Source organism: Lynx canadensis, chromosome A1 (assembly GCF_007474595.2).
Source record: "Lynx canadensis isolate LIC74 chromosome A1, mLynCan4.pri.v2, whole genome shotgun sequence".
Classification (NCBI taxonomy): Eukaryota; Metazoa; Chordata; class Mammalia; order Carnivora; family Felidae; genus Lynx; species Lynx canadensis.
Window position 1 is genome coordinate 67657622 of NC_044303.2, and position 25692 is coordinate 67683313.

Below are 25692 nucleotides of genomic sequence, written 5' to 3' on the forward strand. Positions count from 1 at the left end.
TTTGTCAGCCATTTTATTAAATGTTGGCACCACTAATTGTATGAGGAGAAATGATAACCAGAAAGCAAATAAAATTCAAGCTAAAATTCTGATGAAAGTTCAATTAAAAACAAATAGGACTGGGGCACCTGGGTGGCTCAGTCAGTTGAGTATCTGACTCTTGACTTCAGCTCAGATATGATCCCAGGGTTGTGGGATCAAGCTCTGTGTTGGGAAATGCAAGGTGCAGGGGGAGGTACAAGGTGAATGAGGGGTGAACAGGGGTTATGAGCCATCCCTGAAGAAGCTGAGAAGAGAAAGAATGCAGAAGAGGAGAAAAAGTCTGGGCTCCTGAGGAGAGGTTACTAAGAGAGCAATTTATTTTTCTTTAAAAAAAATTTTTTTTAACGTTTATTTATTTTTGAGACAGAGAGAGACAGAGCATGAACGGGGGAGGGTCAGAGAGAGAGAGAGGGAGACACAGAATCCGAAACAGGCTCCAGGCTCTGAGCTGTCAGCACCCAGCCTGACACGGGGCTTGAACTCACGAACTGCGAGATCATGACCTGAGCCGAAGTTGGATGCTTAACCGACTGAGCCACCCAGGCGCCCCTTTTTATTTCTCTTCTTAAATTGAGTAAACTCTCAGGACGGAAAGAAAAGGGTTGGCAGGGAGGTCGGCAGGGAGGTCAAAGACATGGAACAAAGGAGCTATGTGGCAAAGCAAGTGTGGGTTCCAACAGAAAGGGAGGATTAGCCAAGAGGAGATTCAGCACCCCTTCCTCTACCCCACAGGAAGGCTGGGACACGTGGGAGACACAGCAGGCTGCCCACAACCTGTGCCACGTCTGAGAAGGAAGGGACAGTATTCTAAAGCAAAGGGCTTGGGGACCAATGTGTCATCTAGTTTTCTTGGTAGATGCTACTGAGTAAATAATACTCTGTTGAGTCCATAGTTCCAAACCAGTTTCAAAGTCTTTGTGTTGTGCAGCATTATTAACTGCTCAAAGCATCTGTCTGGTACATTAAGGGTCATTTCACCTTAGAGAGATCAAGTTCTTTCCTTCCTAATGGATTATGCTTCCTTATGTTCATTATTCTTACTCTTTATAGAGATACTATGGAGAGCATCTCTAGTCATGTGAATAAAAATTCTGTACTCATGGAGCTAACTGACCTCTCTCCATTAGTGGCTAAAATAAGATGAAACCTTTTGTTTGGATTTAGAGGGACATAATAAAATTTGAAATACACAAGATAAATGAGAAGTATGAAAAGTGAATGAGATATGAGGACATGAGTCTCAGGAAAGGAATGAATGTACCCTAAATTTTTATCTTAATTCCTTACATTTCCCATTTTATTGCTTTCCAAATACTGTATTAAAAGTATTTGCCATGTTTAAAATATCTGCTCAAGGCAATAACCTATGTTTATCAATTACAACAAATACAATTCGATAAGTAAATAAGGGACTAACCGAATGTAACTTTTCTGTCTTGTGTTTGCATAACACATTGACAAGGCTTTTTTTTTTTTTTTTTTTTTTTTTTTTTTTTTTTTTTTTTTTTTTTTGCCCCGTGACAACTGAAAGATCCTGCATATTCCTATCAGAAAGGGTGGCTCAAAATGATAGTGACCCTGACCCAGAAAGGGGAAGACAGATAAATTTTTGTCCCCACTTTAGAGACCATGTTATTTCAACATAACAGTTTTAATGTGAAATATTTGCATCTGTTCTTGTGCCAGTACCACACTGTCTTGATGATTACAGCCTTGTAGTAGAGGCTAAAGTCTGGGATTGTGATGCTTCCCGCTCTGGTTTTCTTTTTCATCATAACTTTGGCTATTCAGGGTCTTTTGTGATTCCATACAAATCTTAGGATTGTTTGCTCTAGCTTTCAGAAGAATGCCAGGGCAATTTGGAGTGGGATTGCACTGAACGTGTAGATTGCTTTGGGTAGTAATGACATTTTAACAATATTTGTTCTTCCAATCCATGAGCATTGAATATTTTTCCATTTGTGTCTTCTTCAATTTCCTTCATAAGTTTTCTATAGTTTTCAGCATACAGATCTTTTACATCTTTGGTTAGATTTATTCCTTGGTATTTTACAGTTCTTGGTGCAATTGTAAATGGGATCAATGTCTTGATTTCTCTTTCTGTTGCTTCATTACTGGTGTATAGAAAGACAACTGATTTATGTACACTGATTTTGTATCCTGAAACTTTGCTGAATTCATGTATCAGTTCTAGCAACTTTTTGGTGAAGTCTTTCCAGTTTTCCATGTAGAGTACCATGTCATCTACAAAAAGTGAAAGTCTGACTTCTTCTTGCCAATTTGGATGCCTTTTATTTCATTTTATTGTCTTATTGCTGAGGCGAGGACTCCCAACACTATGTTAAACAACTGAGAGTGGACATCACTGTTGCGTTCCTGATCTCAGGGGGAAAGCTCTCAGTTTTCCCCCATTGAGGATGATATTAGCTGTGGGCCTTTCATATATGGCTTCTATGATGTTTGGGTATGTTCCTTCTATCCCGACTTTCTTGAGGGTTTCATGAAGAAAGGATGCTGTATTTTGTCAAATGCTTTCACCATCCAAGATAGGACCATACAGTTCTTATTCTTTCTTCTATTAATGTGATGTATCACACTGATAGATTTTTGAACACTGAACCAGCCCTACAGCCCAAGAATGAATCCCACTTGATCATGGTGAATAACTCTTTTGGTATACTGTTGAATTTGATTTTCTAGTATCTTGTTGAGAATTTGTGCATCCAATGTTCGTCAGGGATATTGACATGTAATTCTCCTTTTTAGTGGAGTCTCTGGTTTGCAAATCAAGGTAATGCTGGCTTCATACAATGAGTCTGGAAACTTTCCTCCCATTTCTATTTTTGGAACAGCTTGAGAAGGATAGGCATTAACTCTGCTTTAAATGTCTGGTAGAATTCCCCTGGGAAGCCATCTGGCCCAGGACTCTTACTTATTGGGAGATTTTTGATAACGGATTCAATTTTTCTGCCAGTTATTGGTCCGTTTAAATTTTCTATTTCTTCCCATTTGAGTTTTAGTAGTGTGTAGGTGTCTAATTTGTCCATTTCTTCCAGGTTGTCCAGTTTGTTGGCACATAATTTTCATAGTATTCTCTGATAATTGTTTGTATTTCTGTGGTGTTGGTTGTGACCTATCCTCTTTTTATTGGTGATTTTATCTATTTGGGTCCTCTTTTTGAGAAGTCTGGCTAGGAGTTTATCAATTTTGTCTGTTTTTTCAAAAAACCAGCTCCTAGATTCATTGATCTGTTCTACTTTTTTTTTTTTTTGATTCTATATTGTTTATTTCTGCTCTAATGTTTACTATTTCTATTCTTCTGCTGGCTTTGGGATTTCTTTGCTGTTCTGCTTCTAGTTCCTCTAGTAATGCTGTTAGATTTTGTATTTGGGATTTTTCTTGTTTCTTGAGATAGGTCTGGATTGCAATGTATTTTCCTCTTAAGACTGCCTTTGCTGCGTCCCAAGGGGTTTGGACTGTCGTGTCTTCATTTTCACTTGTTTCCATGTATTTTTTTAATTTCTCCTTTAATTGCCTGGTTGACCCATTCATTCTTTAGTAGGATGTTCTTTAACCTCCATGCATTTGGAGGCTTTCCAATTTTTTTTTCTGTGGCTGATTTCAAGTTTCATACTGTTGTGATCGGAAAATATGCATGGTATGATCTCAATTCTTTTATATGTTTGAGGACTGTTTTGTGACCCAGCATGTGATCTATCTTGGAGAATGTTCCATGTACACTCTAGAAGAATGTATACTCTGCTGCTTTTGGATGAAAAGTTCTGAATCTATCTGTCAAATCCATCTGGTCCAGTGTACCATACAAGGCCATTGTTTCTTTATTGATTTTTTGCCTAGATTATCTGTCCATTGTTGTAAGTGGAGTATCAAAGTCCCCTGCAATTACAGTATTCCTATCAATAAGATTGCTTGTGTTTGTGATTAACTGATTTATGTATTTGGGTGCTGCCAAGTTGAGAGCATAAACATTTATAATTTTTAGCTCTTCTTGAAGGATAGAACCCCATGGTACTGGTACAAGAACAGAAACATAGACCAATGGAATGAAGAACCTGGAATTGGACCCACAAATGTATAGCCAACTAATCTTTGACAAAGCAGGAAAGAGTATCCAATGGAAAAGAGACAGTCTCTTTAGCAAATGGTGCTGGGAGAATGAAACTGGACGACTTTCTGACACCATACACAAAAATAAACTCAAAATAGATGAAAGACCTAAATGTGAGACAGGAAACCATCAAAACCCCAGAGAAGAAAAACAATCTCTTTGACCTCAGCTGCAGCAACTTCTTGTCTCCAAAGGCAAGGGAAATAAAAGCAAAACTGTACTATTGGGACCTCATCCTTTTGCACTGCATCCCTCATCCTTTTGCACTGCAAAGGAAACAACAAAACTAAAAGGCAACCAATGGAATGGGGGAAGATATTTGCAAATGACATATCAGATAAAGGATTAAACTTACCAAACTCAACACCCGAAAAACAAATTATCCAGTGAAGAAATGGGAAGAAAACATGAACAGACACTTTTCCAAAGAAGATATCCAGAGAGCCAACAGACACATGAAAAGATGCTCAACATCACTCATCATCAGGGAAATACAAATTAAAACCACAGTGAGATACCACCTCACACCAGTAAGAGTGGCTAAAATTAACAACTCAGGAAACAACAGATGCTGGTGAGGATGTGGAGAAACGGGAATCCTCTTGCACTGTTGGTGGGAATGCAAACTAGTGAAGCCACTCTGGAAAACAGTGTGGAGGTTCCTTAAAAAATTAAAAATAGAATTACCCTACAACCCAGCAATTGATCCTGCATGAATCAATACAGGAGTGCTGATTCAAAAGGGTACATGTACCCCAATGTTTATAGCAGTGCTTTCAATAATAGCCAAATCATGGAAAGAACCCAAATGTCTATCAACTGATGAATGGATAAAGATGTGTTTTATATATACAATGGAATACTACTTGGCAATAAGAAAGAATGAAATCCTGCCATTTGCAACAATGTGGATGGAAGTGGAGGGTATTATGCTAAGTGACATAAGTCAGTCAGAGAAAGACAGATATCATATGTTTTCACTCATATATGGAACTTGAGAAACTTAATGGAGGACCATGGGAGAAGGAAAGGGAAAAAATAGTTTCAAACAGAGAGGGAGGCAAACCATAAGAGACTCTTGAATGTGGAGAACAAACTGAGGGTTGACAGAGGGGATGGAGAAGGGGGAGAAATGGGTGATAGGCATTGAGGAGGACACTTGTTGGGATGAGCACTGGGTGTTGTATGTAAGCGATGAATCATAGGAATCTACCCCCCAAACCAAGAGCACACCATATATACTGTATGTTAACTAACTTGACAATAAATTATATATAAAAATTTTTAATTGCATATAATAAACATTTTCTGTATTATTAAAAGATTATTCTACACTAATTACATCTCAATACTTCTGAATAAGAAATGAGACAATATCATAAAGTTCATTTTGACAATTCAGCTCTGAAGTACTGACAGTATACAAAAACAAAAATGGTTTAATTCAACTTTATATAGGTATTTCTATATCACACTTTCAAAAATACCCATGGACAAACATAAATCCATGTAAATACTGAAATTATGTCAGATCAATTTTACTGGTTATTATAATTTTGCGCCCATTAAGGTTAATAAATTATCTTTGGTCTTCTGATCTTTTTTCAGTTAACCATCTTGTGAAGAAAAAAAAAACAGACCCAGTAATTATGGTTCTTTCTTTTAGTCTTAGCATCTGCAAACCTTTTGAAATGAAATTATGTTCACTCAGACTCACCTCGTTAAAGGGGCTTCTGAAAGCTTACCCCTACAGTTCATGAACAACTTTATCTTCATGTTGATAATCTTGCCAAGTACCTGTTAGAAAAAAATTCCCATATTTTATATTAAATAATCTTAATATCTAACATTTATTAGGCCTTTACTATGCACCAGGCACTGTGTTCACACCTTTAAAAAATGTTTTATTTATTTTTGAGAGAGAAGGGGTGGCAAAGAGGCAGAAAGAGACAGGAACAGAGGATCTGAAGAAGGCTCTGTGATGACAGCAGTGAACCTGATGCAGCACTTGAACTCACAACCCAAAAAATCATGACCTGAGCCAAAGTCTGACACTTAACTGACTGAGCTACTCAGGTGCCCTGCGTTCACACTTGATATTCATTATCTCATGTGATCCTCACAACAGCCTTTAGAGGCGACCACCTTCACAGCTGAGCCACAGAGAAATGTAGTAGTAATTCACCCAAGATCACACAATAAATCATGGCCAGGGTCAGATTTGAATCCAGACAGTTGATTTCATTGCTCAAGAGTTACGCAGCCTCCCTTTTGCCTAATGTGACTTTCTTTCATGGTCTCCATATTTCCTTAGTATTGAAGAACAAGTAAAATAATTGCTGGAACTATGACATGTGAATACAAAGTGCTGTCCTCACGGCAACAATGGCCAGGGTGCCCCAGTCCATTTGGAATTCTGCCCACGTGGTAGAGATGTAGGAAGTTCCTAGCTACATACGGAGGAAATACTGTCTCTTTTCCTGGGGCATATGATGTAGAAGAATTATTAATTTTGGTAGTCCCTACCTCTAGAAGGCAAGTCAGTGCAGATTTGAAAGATATTAGTCAACAGAGGACATAGAGAAAGACAGAAGGATGAGAAAAGCCACATAGAACAGGAAAGAACAGGCTTGAGAAGGAATCAGGACAGACTAAGGATTTCAGAGCCCTATTTCCTATTCTATCATTCCTCATATTTGCTACAACAGAGGTCACTGAGGCACTGTTTTTCTCAAGTGTTCAATGAGAAACTATCCATTTCTTCCAATAAATTATGTTTTATAGCATAAATTTTCCTTATGGTAAGAAATAATAAATTATATGAAGTGCTGAGGTGCTCAGAAGGAAACATGTTATTATTTCCAATCACATAAACTGGGATCCAATCCCATATTTTATATTTCCATTTAAATTCCTATTTTATTCCTAAATTCTACCTTTACATAAAAACTTCGGAGGTAAGCAATGTTTTTTTTTTCTGAATAATGACTCTGTAGGAATAGGTATTTATACACTAAAATGCATCATATTAGCTCCATGCCTTACAGATACAATGATTGATTACTGTTTTCTTTTAAATTTATTTATTTTGAGAGAGAGAGAGAGAGAGAGAGAGAGAGAGAGAGAGAGAGAGAGAGAGAGAAAACACAAGCGGGAGGGGGGGCAAGAGGGACAGAATCCCAAGCAGGCTCCATGCTGTCAGCGCAGAGCCTCATGCAGGGCTCTCGTCAGTGAGACAAGACTGGATGGGTACGCCCTTGCTCTCCCCTTCCAGCTCACAGGAACACAGAGGTGGGTCAGAGGAGCCTGACTGGATCTCAGGCCATGAGACACCAGCCGCTTCAGGAGGAAGACTGAACTACCACACAAAGGCTGGCCAAGTCCTCACACCGTGGGGCCGCCTTAGCCACTCCAGGCTGCTGTGAGATGAGAGAAATAAACTCCAGTCTTGAAGGTTCTGTTACTTTGGCCAAACTTCCTGAATCTAACCTTCACTCACCTGTTTGGCTATTGTTACTTATTATACCATCGGCTTCTCCAGAAGCCATTTCTTCAGAACTCGAGACAGGGTGAAGACAGGAAGACCGTGTGTTAGTTAGCTCAGAATGCTGCCACAGAATACCACAGACTGGGTGGCTTAAACAACAGAAATTTACGAATTTTCAATCAAGAGGCCGGCTGATTCCGTTTCTGGTGAAAGCCCTCTTCCTGCCTTGGAGGCAGCCACCATGTTGCCACGTGCTCACATGACCTCTGCTTTGTGTGTGTGTGTGTGTGTGTGAGGCGAGAAAGAGAGCTCTCTCTCTTCCTCTTCTGTAAGGATATAAATCCTATTGGATTAGGGCCCAAACTGTAAAATCTCATTTAACCTTAATTACCCCCTAAAGGCCCCATTTCCAAACACAGTCACAGGAAGGGTAGGGTTTCACCATATAAATTTCAGGGGAGGTGGAGACAACAATTAAGTCCACAGCAACACCGAACCTTGGGCCTGCCATACACCTCGTGCACAGCCTTACACCACTCCATTTTCTACATTGAAATATGATTAAAAAGTTACACAGAATAAAGAATCAAGAGGACATAAACACTATACTTGAAAACAGACCTGACAGATTAATGATAAATTTCAAAACAAAAGTATATAATAAAATGACATATATAGAATACAGAATAAAAATATCTCACAATCAATAACTGGGCCATCTTCTGTGCCTCTCTTGTCAATGGATCAACAATAGCAATGACATCAAAGAACATACCATTCTCTTGAGGCTTTATCTTTATAATGCTACGAAAATAGAAAATAAGATGAAAGGGGATGAGTTAAATCTCTTTAATTATCTAATAAACCTTAATCTCAGCTATATACATTCTTATAAATTGTTCTCTTTCTCACTAGATTAAAAAAACCTGGTTATTTCACAGATGAAAATGCAAATTTAAAAGCCTCATGTTTGTGTTCAATAAACTACAAAACTGGAAGGAAACAGAGAAAATAAGAACTTATGAATGAGTGATTTTTAAAAACTCTTCAAAGAACAATACTATTACAGTGAAAACTCTAACTTTAACCTCCCCCAAATTCTCATGGACCATACAACATAAAAAATAAAACCAGGTTACTTTTGTGTTGGTTGAATATATTTTTTCAGATTTGAGAATAAAATTAACTGTTCAGTAGTTTTTTTGAATTTAGTATTTAAAAAACTCCAATATATCATGTAACAGGAAAGTTCAGGAGGTAAAAGCCCAAATTTATCATACTTATTTTTGGCCCCAGGCACCTTCTCCCGAGCTCCTCCTCTCAGTCTTCCTGCTTGTTTCTTTCACTGAACTAAGTTCTAAGTTGGAAGATGGACTCATCTTTACAAGGAACACATAGCACAGAAGAGGCCAGTGAAAGATAATAAATTTTATATTTAACGTAATTCAAAGTTAAAAGTATATACTTGACTAAAAGTACAGAATATTCAATTGAATTACTGTTTTAACACTGTAATAATACAGGAAGTCAGTTTTTTGAGATGTATGAATTATATTTTATGTATTACAAAGGGATGAAGGTTACCAAATCAAAATGTATCCCTGTAAAATTACAGGGATATAGTCTTCTTTGGTGCAGAAAGACTATAAATATCTAGACTTTTTGCAGTGAAGGGATGAATTTCTCAGCAATAAAAGTTAACGTAAAAGTCACTTCAAATATGGGTCCTTTGACAAAGAAATGAAAGATATTTTATTTTATATGAAGTTGACATGATTTAATTTTGTGAAAAATAGGAGTGACAGAATCAGACAACATATCCTGCTACGGAACTATTACTAGAAATAAGGACTACAAATCAGATGTTTTGTTTTTTTTTTTTTTTTAATTTTTTTTTCAACGATTTTTATTTATTTTTGGGACAGAGAGAGACAGAGCATGAACGGGGGAAGGGCAGAGAGAGAGGGAGACACAGAATCGGAAACAGGCTCCAGGCTCCGAGCCATCAGCCCAGAGCCTGACGCGGGGCTCGAACTCCCGGACCGCGAGATCGTGACCTGGCTGAAGTCGGACGCTTAACCGACTGCACCACCCAGGTGCCCCACAAATCAGATGTTTTAAAACTGAAGAGACTATCTACAGTGGTTAATTACTTTAGTTATGTTGGTGACAATTTTACCAATTATTGCTATACTTGTAGTGTTACTCAAAACTTGTATTTTCTGTATGTGCTGTTATGGTGGCTAAAAGCAGGCATCTGTTTACTCAGACGACTGCCGATTCTGTGAGGCTGTCTGTATCCGAATCCAACAGTCCCTCCCCATCATCTATTTCTACATGCATTGATGTAGACTCATGACCATTTTCTGAGCAAAATCCTGAGCCTATTAGTAGGTATTACATTGACTAATCCAAGAATGGAAGCAGCACATCTTTTTTCCCATACAATATTAACAAAAAGATGCTAATTCCACCTACACCACCTTTTTAAGGCAATGGATGTGTATTCAATTGCCAAGAAACTAGTGTTACACTTTATGCCATTAGCCAGGAAGAATGATGTCAAGTACACTGACAGTCAATAATTATTAAAAGCTTACGTCAAAGAGAGCCATGAAGGTTGGCTTGAGGTAGGTATGTGCAGGCCTTCAAGTCTTAGGGATAAACTAAGCACATTTTAAACAGGCCACTGCAGCAGGAAAATGCTCAGCCAATATCATATCCATTCCATGAACAGATGTTCTACTGAATTAAGTCTGTTATGATGTTATTAGTTTGTATATAAAGACAGGTCAAGTCACCCATCTTAAAAGATGTTGAAGGGGCGCCTGGGTGGCGCAGTCGGTTAAGCGTCGGACTTCAGCCAGGTCACGATCTCGCGGTCGGTGAGTTCGAGCCCCGCGTCAGGCTCTGGGCTGATGGCTCAGAGCCTGGAGCCTGTTTCCGATTCTGTGTCTCCCTCTCTCTCTGCCCCTCCCCCGTTCATGCTCTGTCTCTCTCTGTCCCAAAAATAAATAAACGTTGAAAAAAAAAATTAAAAAAAAAAAAAAAGATGTTGAAGACACTATTCGTTCTATAGTATTCCCTCCGCAAAGATTTCTCAGAGAATTTCTTTGTCCTCCCTCTTCTAAAAACAGTTACATTTCGAGGGTTGATGGGGGGTGGGAGATGGGTATTAAGGAGGGCACCTGTTGGAATGAGCACTGGGTGTTGTATGGAAACCAATTTGACAATAAATTTCATATTAAAAATAATAATAATAAAAATAAATAAATACAGTTACATTTCACCTGAACAACTCCTCTGTTTCCATCGTGGACTTCGTGAACCATGTAAACTGGAAAGCTTACAGTGAAACTTGGGGTGTGCTCATGGCAGGCAGAAAGAACGGCCATCCGCCCTGCAACCTCCTTTCCTTCCTGCCTGCATTGTGAGCTCTAAGCTCCAGTATCAATAGCCTCAGAGGGACTGCTTAACCAGCTCCTACAATTGTGTAAGGTCGAACCCTACAACAATTCTTTTATAAATGAATAACGAGTTCTCATCTACACAACCTCCACATGTGTATGCGCACATGCGTGCACACGCACACATGCACGTGTGTGCGTGCGCGCACACACACACACACACACACACACACACACATTAACAGCATTCCAACTGCTCTGATTAAGCCCTGCTTGTACAGTCCAGCATTGCTAATGTGCTTCTCTCTACCTTTCCTAGGCTTCCAACACAAAATCCAACAAAGTCATTCTTCCTTCATTAAATTAATACCTTCACTTAGGTTATCATTAAGTTTTGCTGACCTGGATCCTACTTAAGGTAGGTATTCACATCTCTCCCCAGATTAAGAGGAGTTGATTTTATGGTTTAACTTTCAGGTCTAATCTTCTTTCTCTTATTTCCAAGTGTCATTATTTGTGTAACAAATACACATAATAGCTGCAATGCATTAAATGTTTATTATATTCACGGCAGTAGGCCTGAGTCTCATAAAACCCCGGAAGGGTAGGACTCCACACCCGCATTTTATAGATTAAGAAACTGAAGCTATGAGAAGTCACAGGGCCATGATAGACTGGGATTCAAAAACTGGGTTTTTTGGACAAGAAAGCTCATGCTATGCTACACAACCAATGTTGACCCAGATGAATTTATCAGCACGGGTAAGCACATAGAAAACAAAAGTTAAATGCCTAAAGTATATACATGAACTCAGAAAATGGCAAATTATCTTATCTGCATGTTATAGAAGGCAGGCATTAGGTATTACTGTATAAACAGAGATGCACATCAATATGTACATACTGCATATCCATTTATACATTTTTATAAATAACAGAAAAAATTGGAGAATTGCAAACCAGTATCAGAAAGTCACATCATACCTTCTGTCTATATAAAATAAGGCAGCAGGCTTAAAAGCAACAGATGCATTGAGATTTGAAAGTTAGACAAATTGAAAGTTAGAGAAAGGGAGCTGAAACTAACCGACAATAAACTATAAAAATCAATTGTTTCAGACATTTAATACGGGAGTAAATAAGTTCCAAACAAATCAAAATTCCTAAGTACAATATAGCTTAACAGAGCAGTCTAGTGACTAATGTTTACAGTGATGGTTTTGAGTAATTTGTGTTAAATTATTTCAGCACATGGCATTTAGAAGTCAAAGAAGTTTGTAAAAAGAATTCCTGTAGAAAAGAGGGGCACCTGGGTGGCTCAGTCGGTTGAGCATTTGATTCTTGATTTAGGCTCAGATCATGATCCCGGGGTAGTGGGATTGAGCCCCGTGTCAGGCTCCACGCTCACTGTGGAGTCTGCTTAAGATTCTTTCTCTCTCTCCCTCTGTCCCTCTCCCCAGCTCTTGTGCTATCTAAAATAATAATAAACACTTAAAAGTATTGAATCTTAGTTATCTGAAAAAAAAAATAAAAAAATAAAACTTCCTTCCCAACAGTGCTCCTTTCTTTAGAAAGTTATTTTCCCTGAGTATACAACTGCACATGTGTAAAGACCTCTTGAAAGTCAGACTTCCTGGAGCTACAGCACGTATTACCATCTAGTAGTACACATGAGCAATGTAAGAGTGCATCTACCATAAAATCAGAAAACTTACAAGGTACTCTCAGCCATCATGAGTCTATGTTAAGGTATTCATCTCAGTTTAGTTTTATAGGAGCACTGATTAGAAAAAGATCACACAATGAAACATGTCTATAGGTTAATTATATAATGTCTATTTTTTCCTCCAATTCTATGCGGTCCCTAATTAAAAACAACAGAAAAGGTTCCCTTCGGGGGAAACAGATAATTGTATGTAAGTAGACAGAGCTTGATGAATTTCATTTCAAATATCTTAGAGCTGCAATTTCTTTTCCTAATCTTGTCAAATACATTTCTTCTCTAAAAATTTTTAATTTGGTCTAAATTTTGCTATAAGTGGAAACCATAACTGAGTAAAGGATACAGTGACAGAAAATATATGTTCTTACCTGTGATTCTCTCTAAGAAATGTGATATCATACCGAGATTCACGTTTAGGCAAAGAGGAAATAAGGGCATCAGCTTTCATAATAAGGTCACTCATGCTAGGTAAACAAGATAAACAACAGATGAGTTTTTCTGAGGAGAAAGGTCCATATTTCATGTCACAATTAATGCCCTGAGAAATGGAAATTTAATGTAAAATATCTCCAATAGACAAGCTTTATATAAATGACTTTTCTTCCAAATTTGTAAGTAGCATTTGTCAGTTTTTTTAAAAACTTATTTTGAGAGAGAGCAAGCATGGGGGCGGGGAGAGGGAAGGAGAGGGGGAGAGAGGGGGAGAGAGGGGGAGAGAGAGGGAGGGAGAGAGAGGGAGGGAGGGAGAGAGAGGGAGAGGGAGGGAGGGAGGGAGGGAGAGGGAGATCTTCTTTCTTTCTTTCTTCTCTCTCTCTTTCTACGTTTCTCTTCTCTTTCTTCTCTCTTCTCTTCATCTCTCTGGTCTCGCTCTAAACTACTCTCTATAGCGCGCTCTTCGAGAGGAAATCCCAAGCAGTGTCCACACTGTCAGCACAGAGTCCAATGTAGGGCTTGACCTCATGAACCGTAAGAGATCATGACCTGAACCAAAACCAAGAGTCGGATGCTTAGTCGACTGAGCCACCCAGATGCCCCTAGAATTTGTCAGTTTAAAGATGACTGCTGCTTTAAAAACCATCCTTTTTTTTTTTTTATCATTGACATGATCTTTAAACACTTATAAGTAGTGTTCTTAACAGTGCCTGTAAGGATACGGTGCGTCATTCAATTCAAGGCAATATTTGCTGAGTGCTGGTTACGTGTTCAAGCACTGGAGCCCACCCAGGAAAGAAAGAAGAGCAGGAAGAACAAAAGGGAGAATTTCCAAAATAACTAAGAAGTCCAGACTTGTATGGTCACAAATTAGTTTGAAAACTAATTACGACTGCATAAAACAAATACCTAGATTAAACATAACCGAATTTGAAAATCCATGCCAGAGGAAATGTATTATATGTTCACTGATACATTGGGGCAGAAAATGTTGGCTAAACTTTAAGGAAAGTTTTTGAAAAGAAAGAAACAAGAAAAGAAACGATAAGCACTTCTTTTTTATAAAGAAATTCAGATGCAGAGTTGAGAACTTGTATCTCTCTACTATATCAGCTTTGACTACAAGGTTCTGACATGTAGGACTTCACATTCCTTCTATTTGTATTACACACCATACCTTTCACAGAGCATTGCTTAATGACCACTTAATAAACCTGTTTAAAAAAAAATTTTTTTTACATTTATTTATTTTTGAGAGACAGAGAGAGACAGAGCATGAGCAGGGGAGGGGCAGAGAGAGAGGGAGACACAAAATTGGAAGCAGGCTCCAAGCTGTCAGCACAGAGCCTGATGTGGGGCTCGAACTCACAAACCGCGAGTTCGTGACCTGAAGTCGGACACTTAACGACTGAGCCACCCAATAAACCTGTTTTAAATGAGTAAATTAACCAAAATCATAATCTCTATTCCTAAACTCCCTCAAAGGTATTTATTAGCCACATAATCTCTAATATGTGAAATTGTAGACACAATGGAGGAAATATGGTTAAACATGCTCCCCATGTTTCAAGGAGACCATATGCACTAAGAGAAGAGGAAATGAGGAAAGGGAAAATTGGGGGCCCCAAACAGCCTTTTTGTAGATTCTCTCAATTCTCTCTTTTTGCAAAATACTCTGAACTGCAGAAGGGAACATGCACGAGAAGGTCAGCACCTCCTGTCTAAGGAGTGGAGATGGTCTCCGAGCAGAGCAGGCAGTAATCACTCTGCTCCAGAAACAGGTGTCACGTGCTCCCCCAGCAATGGTTCCAAGGACTCTGTCTTTTGCACCCAGAGTTCCACCTTCCTAGGTAGCTAACTCTTGGAAGACATGAAAATAAGGACGCATATCTTAAACATATGTTCACATTTAAGCATATATGCATTTATTCTAACCACAACATGATGTGTTTAGCATTATGTGTGTGCATGCAATGACTTCAGACAATTAGAGGGGATGTTCTTATAGTTTAGTGTTGGTTTTTGTTGTTTCGGTGGTGGTTTTGGTCTGAAATCCACCTCTAAAGTGGCTGAAATAGCTTCCCAAACCTATTTAAAACTATTTTTTGCCAGATCAGATTAAAAAAATTCGTTCTGAAATGTTAACGATATATTCACAAAATTCAGTATGACTTATATGCTTTCCAACATAAGCTAGACCTAAATTATTTAACCAAAAATAACTTTTTTTGCTTTTTAAAGTTTTCTTTTTAAAATATCCACTTGAAAATAACTGTGGATATTATCTCTTTACTGCAGAAATGCCCTTACACTTTCCTACTTTATTTATAGTTTTCTATGTTAACATCATTTCCTAAATGATGAATTACTCCCTAAAGGAACAGATTAAGCAAGGACATCCATTTCATCCGAATCAGAATTCTGTATTTAAGACTAAGAATCAGAATTTTTAGTTCTGGCAGGAAGCCTAGTTGTATGCCATAAGATGTGTGGGTACACTGAAAGTAAATGGAAAAAGATAAAACAGAAAAGCATTAACCAAAAAGAATGTTGATGTGGCTTAAATACGAGACCCCACAGACTTTAAGACGAAATTATAGCAAAAGGAGTAATATATAATGATAAAAGGAACAATTCACTAGAAACATAATTCTGAATCAGAGTATATATAACTATAGCTCAAAATATTTAGAATAAAATTTGACAAAGTTGCAAGAATTAAATGACAGATCCATAATCATCATTGCAGTGTTTTAACAAACTTCATCTAGTAACTGACAGATAAAGAATAATTCAGTATTTCGATGGTTGGAAAAAAAATAGCATGTTCAAAATAATAAATGTGTAAAATCTTCCACACAATTAGAGAATAAGCCTTAAAAAAATCAGGCATGGAACAATGATAAAGATTAACGCTGTCTCACAAAATTTGTAGAAATAAATACCAAATAATTGATTTTCATAAACCATGTTCTCTAATCACAGTTCAAAAACAAACTGGAAATCAACTAATAACACACTGTGCCACTTAAAATTTTTAAAATGCATCTTATTCATTTATTTATTCAATAAAGATTTACTGGATGTCTAACAAGATCTAGGCACAATTCCATATAAGGAAGATAAAAATGATAAAATGGACAAGGAGTTTGCCTTCATGAAGAAGACACTATAAATATTTCAAAACATCTTAACAAGCAAATGTTAAAAAACCCAGAAATCTGAACATGTTAGCAATGAATCATAATGAAGCATTTATATATCACAACTTATGTGATACAGCTAAATAGAGTTTAGAAAGACACTTTTAAGCCTGTAATTTAAGGGTATGTAAGGAAAAAAAATGTGATATTAAAAAGCTTAGAACCCAACTTGAGAAGTTTATGAAAGAGAACAGATGAAAAAAATAGTAAAAACTGAAACTGATAAAAACAACCAAAACAATTAAGAGCCTGCCAGGTCCTAAATCTACATATATGAAAAGTAAAACAGTAAAATAAGTCTATCCTAAATTAAGCAAACTAGAACAAGAGAAAGGCCAACAGGAGATGTTTTAAAAGCTAGAAGTTAAAGTACGAAGCTGTTACAATTCACAAATGACATGAGCGTCTAACATCAGATAAAATGTTACAAAAAATAAGAGAGTTGAGCAAGGAAGATCAATATAGAATTTATTATTTATTATTTATTATAGAATTTATTATTATTCCTGTAATTTAGCAATAAACAATTTGAAAATATAAAGTACACTATTTATAATATGGGCTAAAAGTATAAAGTACAAGGGAATAAATCTAAAACTACATGTGTAAAAACTCATGGGGAAAAAATGGAAGCTTCACCAAAGGATCCAAAAGGAACACTAAGTAAGTGTGTCAAACTATCTACCTACATATTCTTATATACATATGTTTATATATAAATCATATACCACATATAAATTGTATGCCAGATACATCAGTTATATACCTATATGTTATTTTATATGTTTTATATATTATACATTCATATAGCCATACATAAACAATATATGTATATATTTAACAGATGAGATAATTTAATATTACATAAAAATGGCAATTCTTAAACTAATCTATAAATTCACGGAAATTCTCATAAAAATTCCAGGACAGTTTTTTGTAGAACTTGTTATGCTGGTTCTAATTACATTTATGTGGAAAAACACGTAGCAAAAAACAATCGATGCAATTTTGAAGAAGAGACAGAAGAGAAAATTTTTGCTATTATCAAAATTTATTATAAAGCTGTGGTAACTGGAGTGTGGGACTAGCATGAGACAGCATACCAGTGGAACAATATAAAGATCTAAGAAGAATTAAGGACATGAGCTCAGGTCATGATCTCAGTTCATGGGATCGAGCCCTGCATGGGGCTCTGTGCTGACAGTGCAGATCTGCCCCTCCTCTGCTCACTCACACATACACACTCTCTCTCAAAATAAATAAATACTTTTTTAAAAATCCAAGAAGAACTAAAGATATAAACCAATAAAAAATCAAAACTGTAAAACTTTTAGAAGACAATAAAGGAGAATATCTTTATGAACGCAGACTAGAAAAAAATTCTTATATATCCTATAGATACACACACACACACACTCACTCACTCACTCCCTCACTCACACACAGAGACCACAGACAAACCATGACAGAAAAATCCTGATAATGTTTTGACATTAAAATAAAAATCATCTAAGTATTTGGTAAAAAAATTCCAATAAAAAAGTAAATAGTCATGTCACAAACTAGAATATAATATTTGTAACACATATAACTGATAAAGATTAGTATACAGAATCACAGAGAATATGTTTATAGATCATTAAAAGAAGAAAAAAAGCCCAACAGATAACTGAGCAAAAGACACAAACAGGTATTTTACAGAAGGGTAAACGTGAATGAAAATAATCGTATGAGAAGATACTCAACTTTACTAAGAGTCAAAGAAATGCAAAGTAAAACAAGCCACAATTTCACATCCACCAGACAGAGAAAATTATCAAGTCAGACAACTCCAGGTATTGGTAAGAACCTGTGGAAACAGAACTTTCACCTTTCTGGTGGGAGTGTTAATTGCTGCAATGACTTTAAAGGGTATTTAACAATATCTGGTAAGGCTGAAGACACGCACACCCTACAACCCAACTGCAACACCCCTGTGCTCTAGAGAAACTCACACTGCACAAGGAGACACTGAAAGCCGGTTCACTCCAGCACTTCTGTAACAGTAAAAACACTAAAGCCAAGTTCACTGTACCTCAGTAATGGACTGCATAAACGAGCTACAGAATATTCATTAAACACCGAAAAGGAATTAAAATGAACTGCGTACATGAACCTGGATGAAGCTCCAGAGGAAGTAGAGTGCAGAGGAACCTACAGGAAACAGAGTTTCTCTATAAAAGTCAGGCATTCGACCCAAACAACACTGCTCATGGATATTCAGAAATGAAGCAAAGTATAAATATGAGTATGGAATCATGCACACAGCATTTAGGAAAATGGTTACTTCTCAGGGAGGATGGAGACTGTGTAGGTGGGTAAGAAACAAAGAGGACAGTGAGATCCAAGGCAAATAAAACAAACCATTAACATGTACAGTTTGGTGGTGGTGAGTATGTGGATGTCCTTTATTATCATTTTTAAATATTCTCTACATATCGCTTATATCTTTAATTGTGTACATATTTGAAATATTTTCTATTCTTAAAAAGAAAAAAATAAGATGCAAAATAGCACATCCTGAAATGAATTTCTCTTACGATTTTAAATACTTACTTCTTTGAGCTGATTTTCATATTTTCAACAACGCCTTTAATTTTCTCTACTAAATTAGTAAATGTTATCTTTTCCAAGAAGTAAAAATCTTCTGTATAGAAATTTTCATCTAAAGGTCCTAAGAACTTAAAATAAAAGTAGTTTTGTTATTGTATACCTTCTAGAAGATACCAGTTTGGGACAAATATTTTCTCATCAAATAGATATTTAAACAACAACCGATTAAACAGACGGTGGCGATCAATCCCACCACTTACTAAATCTACCGGGAGACAAAGAGAAAAAGGTTTTCTCACTTTCATATTACAAGTAACATTTGCATAAACACCAATATCTAACTGACAAAATAGAAAAGTAGTAAATTATTTCCATTAGAAAGTTTTACTTTGAAACATAATGCTTTCAAAAACCTAAGGCTTTTCATTCTAAGGTAAATTATGAAACGGTCTGTATTTCATAAGTCTTTTATTTTCAATTTGCTTTTCCATTCATCTATCAATTGTGGCCTACATGACGTAGATACGAATTAATACATAAGCAAGGCATAAACGAGCAAAAAACCAAAGACAAATCACATAATCTCTTAAACATACCAACCCATCTTCATCTAACTGATGCTGTATAAATGGTTTGGACCACAGTAAGGTCATGTATGCAAGTCGGCTGTGAACCAGTTAACTCTAGAGGAGGAGTTGTCAAATTGTCACACGCCTAATTTCGAAATTAATCCATGCAACATCATCATATTATGAATGCAAGCACCGATGTAGAAGGTGAGCCTGACATAGTCTTATGCCCTAAACACTTACACTTAATGACAACCACAAAGTATAGCATCCAGAATCCTTTTTTTCTTGGTAAACAGACCAGAATTAAATGGTTGTAGCAGATTTTCTCACTCCCTCGACTGCTTCATCTGCTTCTGCAATTAATATTTTTCTAAAATGAATGAGGTATAGTTCTTGAATTTTTTATTATTTGCTCATATCACAGGTGATATTAGCTGGGATGTTAGCATTCCAACTAAACAAATATCATGTTTCACCCTTAAACATATAAAACGGGCTCTTCAAAATGAAAAAATGGATACCATAAAACTAAAAGTACACATAGAAACATTTCATTGCCTTAAGATTTGGTATCACTTTTGAGATACTTTGAAAGCACTTTCAATGTTATATTTTATGGACTATGAATAGGAGGCCTGGAAAATAGCTGAATTTTATCTGTACCACCTCTATTGATTTGAGCAGTTTTGTTAATAACTCAGAAAAAGGAAATATAATCTCAAATTATTTTCTTAAGGGGTTAATTAGATTGGCTCTCTTCATTGATTAAATTCACCAGAGAACTGGCTCTATTTCACCTATGTGAGTGCAGTGTGAAACAGCTAGGAGAAACTTGATTCTTGTGGGATAAAGTAACATAAACAGTATAAAATCACATAATGTCTAAGTTGGGAAAAGGAACACTGAACTTGAAAATCATGTACAAACATAATAAAATGTATCTGGTGCTTCCATCTTCTTTACAACATTTTGGAAATGTGATTTTTCAGTTATACGGAATAACTGTTGTAACAGAAATGCATTACCTCTGACAGCTCATTAAAATTTTAGAAAACTCTGTTAGAATGTTCATCCACACACTGAGCTTTATAAAAATCTCTCTCCACTCATGGACATCTCAGTATGATTCTATATTGACTCTCTCATCAAATGTAACACAAATCAGGTCTACAAATGTACCCACTATTTCTCATGACAGCCTTCAAATATTTAAAGAGAAAACAGGAATTAATATTTACTGAAAATCTGCTCTGTGTCTGGGGCTGTTTTATGTGCTTTACCTATAAAAGTATATTTAATCTCTGACAACTCTGTAAAATAGACCATCACCATTCCCACTGTCCAAATGATATTTCTAAGCCAAGTCTCATAGAAGTCATATAATTAATTAATTAATGGTGAAATGGAATTCAAACAGAGATCTGTTTGGCTAAAAAAAAAAAAATAACAAAAAAGGCCCTGCTTCTCTACTGCCTGCTACGCCGTCTTTCGCCAATTTGTAAACATGTAGGTTAATGACAATAAATCTGTTATAATTATAGTGGCAGTATTAGAGTTTTATTTAATACTAAAAATAAATGCATTTTTAATTCTTCAGCATCTTAGTAAGAAAGTATGAGATAATCACCACCCCCCAGTTTTGATCATTCATAAACAACCTGAGTATGTTCCAATTCTAACAAACATTTGGACAGGTTCACGATGAAGGCTGATTCTAAAATGTCAGATTTCAAGCATTAAACGATCTGGCTGAGAGTTGTACCTATCTGCTGCAATTGCTGTGACTACTGTGCTTTAAGGCCTCACTTTGAGAGTAACAAGCTAAGTATTACATTACACAGCTCTAAGCCACAGTACTTGCTTTCAGATACATTATACTTTTCTATTCAAATTACAGTTCCATAAATTAAAAACATAAAATTATAATTTTCTACTAATCAACGTAAAAGCCAACATAATTTAACTTAATATCTACCTCCGGCCCAACCTCTTCCCTGAATTCAACTCATATGCTCAAGTGTCAGCCCAAGGGCAGGCACAGGACCAGAACTGGCCACTGAACTCTTCCTACAACCGGAACTGAATTTCCATCTTCCCTCCCCTTCCACTCGTCCTGAGCAGCCTCACTTTGCCAGTCACACGGTTCTCTCCATCCCACCCCAAGTCTGTCAGTAATTCAGGTCCACTCTTCCTCCACGATACATCCCTCACTTCCTCCTCCAGGGCCATTCCAGTCCAAGTCACCATCAGCTCTCACGTGGACTACTGAACTAGCTCCTGACTGCTCTCCTGATGCCCTATGTTTTATTCTCTATTGAACAGCCACTAGAGATGCGCAAAGAAGACATAAGTCAGACCATGTCAGTCCTCTGCCCAGAAGTAAACTTCACAACTCACTCACAGAAAAGCAGGAGTCCTTACAATGTCCTGAAACCCTACGGGATCTGGTCAGCAGCTACTTTTCTGAAGCTTCTCTTCTGACTACTCTCTGTACTGGCTATTTTTAGGACACAGTGATCATCTCACCTCAGGACCTTTGTACTCACTGTTCCCTCAATCTAGAACATTCCTCTTGCACATATTCCACTCGGCTTGCTCTACCCCCCCACCCCCCTCCCTGCCTCCTCTGGCTCTCTCCAAATGGCACCTTATCAATAAGGATGCTACTTGTTAGGTGTCACTGCCCACCAAAATATAAACTTCATGAAAACAAGTTTGTTCACTACTATACTCTCAGAACCTAGAAGATTGATCACAGCAGGTGCAAAATTAGAATCTGAATATTTTTGTCAATTTCAAGGAAGATGAAGTGAAACAATTATTCTAGGAGAAATAAGGTAAATATAACTATAACATTTGCTATCGATAACATGGGTAATATGTGAATTACATTAAATAACAGCAAAGAAAACATAGGGTAGCCTTTCCACAACATATAATCAAAAGACAAGGTACTAAATACAGCTGGTGTAATTTTTTTCCCTCTTCACCCCTTACAGTGCTAGACAGAGCCAAAGGGACAGAGCCATATACTGCAAAACTGTTCTAAAAAGCCACATTTCCTCCCCAAACAACTGTTAAAAATAAAAAGCAATGACATTACTGGGCTTCCACAAACCTTGCTTATCAAATTCACAAATACTGTGTATTAATGCAATAAATGGCAACCATTGTCACCAATTTATAAAACAGCACCATACAAAGATGAACACTTAAATACAATTAGCCTGAAAACTGCTACATTGAAGCAGATATATTTGATCTGCAGAGGCTTGTGGATGTGAGACCCTCACTACTCTCCAGTTCCTAGTCTTTATAGAGTCAGATAAGAAAAAAATGAGCATAATTTTCAGGGAAAATGATAGGGGAATAAAACATTAGATAAAGAGAGCTTCACCTAGAAATGTAGAAAACAAAAACGTTAAGAGCGCACTAGACCTTGGAAGACAATTTGGGTCATATAATTTGGTAGTTCAAACAGAGGATGCCAAACATATTGCATTAGTTGATTTCTTTTTTTTTTTTTTTTTTAATGTTTATTTATTTTTGAGACAGAGAGAGACAGAGCATGAACAGGGGAGGGGCAGAGAGAGAGGGAGACACAGAATCTGAAACGGGCTCCAGGCTCTGAGCTGTCAGCACAGAGCCCGATGCGGGGCTCGAACCCACAGACCGTGAGATCATGACCTGAGCCAAAGTCGGACGCCTAACCGACTGAGCCACCCAGGCACCCTGTAGTTGATTTCTTAATAAATCTATGCACCAGATTCAATTTTTTTTTTATTAAAAAAAATATTTTTTTTTAACGTTTATTTATTTTTGAGACAGAGAGAGACAGAGCATGAACGGGGAGGGGCAGAGAGAGAGGGAGACACAGAATCGGAAGCAGGCTCCAGGCTCTGAGCCATCAGCCCAGAGCCCCACGCGGGGCTCGAACTCATGGACCGTGAGATCGTGACCTGAGCTGAAGTCGGAGGCTTAACCGACTGAGCCACCCAGGCGCCCCCCAGATTCAATTTTTTAAAACTTAAATCATTACTGAGAAAACAAGATTCTCATGCTCAAAAAATATTAAGTAGATATTAATTTTGTAGGTCTATAAAGACCTCTCTAATAAGAAAATGTTTCCGATATACCAAGAGAAAAAAATGTGATATAAAATTTTATACATGCGTGTATATAACAGGATTAAATTATGTATTTTTACAAACCAGACATGCCTATGTAGGGTAGAGAAAAGAGTTAGAAGGTAAAACAATAAACTATGAATAACCAATTTCATTAGGAGGGTTGAAGTAAGTGATTTTTCTTATAGATTTTAATGATTACATTAATAACTATGACTTTATATTTCAAAAATAACAATTCGGTACTTATGGAAGTTAACACAGTCAATTGTAGAGAAAAGCGACAAGAAGAAAAAGGCATCACAACATACTTTCCACATCTATAGCAACAGTGGCTCTTAGTTGCAATGTTGTAGTAGTTGTTCTAATCCTTACATTAGAACACAATAACAGCTATTCCCATACGAAAGCTCTTTCACTCCACATTCGATGCGTCCATCTCTGGGGGAAGGGGTGGGACCACAGGTAGTTTATGCTGACCCCTGTCCACTGTGTCCAGCACAGGAGCCGTATCTCCTGCGTGTTGTGACAGGCCCCCAGGTCACGGGTCAGTGAGAAAAAGCGAGCAATTGCGTTTTCTACTTACTTTCCCATTGCTGACAATACCTATTTCTCCAGGACGAATTTTAAGTACATCTTGACAGAACAGCTGATGAGTTCGGAAAATATTCACTCCAATGGTATTATATTTTTTCTGAAAAGCGTTCTTATCCATCCCCTAAACCATAAATTAAGAAGGATGAAATTAACAAAAGAAATATAGCAAATCATTTTTTATTTAAAAAAAATTTTTTTAACACTTATTTTTGAGAGAGACACAGAGTGTGAGCAGGGGAGGGGCAGTGAGAGAGGGAGACACGGAATCCGAAGCAGGCTCCAGGCTCTGAGCTGTCCACACAGAGCCTGACGTGGGGCTCAAACTCACAGACAGTGAGATCATGAACTGAGCGGATGTCGGACTATTAACTGACTGAGCCAACCAGGTGCCCCAGCAAATCATTTTAACAAAGCCTACTTTAATATATTAATGCAAAATTTGAAATTATTCTAAATTCTGATTTAAAAAGCACTATTTTCATCTGAAACTACATTTTATTTATTTAAACTTAACTTTATTTTTTATTTTAAAAATTTACATCCAAATTAGTTTATAGTGAAGCAATGATTTCAGTAGATTCCTTACCCATTTAACCCATCCTACCTCCCACAACCCCTCCAGCAACCCTCAGTTTGTTCTCCATATTTATGAGTCTCTTTTGCTTTGTCCCCCTCCCTGTTTTTATTTTTGTTTCCTTTCCCTTATGTTCATCTGTTTTGTCTCTTAAAGTCCTCATATGAGTGAAGTCATATGATTTTTGTCTTTCTCTGACTAATTTCACTTAGCATAGTACCCTCCAGTTCCATCCATGTAGTTGCAAATGGCAAGATTTCATTCTTTTTGATTGCCGACTAATCCTCCATTGTGTGTGTGTGTGTGTGTGTGTGTGTGTGTGTGTGTGTGTATATATGTATATATGTATATATGTATATATATACCTCACATTTTCTTTATCTGTTCATCCATCGATGGACATTTGGGCTCTTTCCTTTGGCTATTGTGGATAGTGCTGCTATAAACGTGGGAGTGCGTGTGTCCCTTCGAAACAGCACACCTGTGTCCCCTGGATAGACGCCTAGTAGTGCAATTGCTGGGTCGTAGGGTAGTTCTATTTTTAGTTTTTTGAGAAACCTCCACAATGTTGAAACTACATTTTAAAAAAGAATATTTCTTTGCCAAGCCAATTATAACATTTGTAAATCCTGTTACAAGTAGATATCACATGCCACATTCATTCTTTGAAGATTTCAGGTGGATTACTGACTAGTAATGCTAGGGAATATGCTAGGGAACATCAACTTAAATACAATTTATCATTAAAGAAATTAAACAAATGTTAATTAAATTCTGAACTCAGTACCCCATTTTGGTACCCTCAGT

General features: G+C 37.0%; 1 protein-coding gene across 1 annotated transcript in view; it reads right to left on the reverse strand.

The window, feature by feature from the left end:
* The window catches only part of UGGT2 (UDP-glucose glycoprotein glucosyltransferase 2), a 126464-nt gene that overhangs the window by 37996 nt on the left and 62776 nt on the right, over positions 1 to 25692 (reverse strand). Inside the window, 5 exon segments of the mRNA XM_032593625.1 lie at positions 5889 to 5968; positions 8360 to 8462; positions 13157 to 13252; positions 19019 to 19143; positions 24301 to 24432. Of these exon segments, the coding sequence (XP_032449516.1) occupies positions 5889 to 5968; positions 8360 to 8462; positions 13157 to 13252; positions 19019 to 19143; positions 24301 to 24432 (536 nt within the window).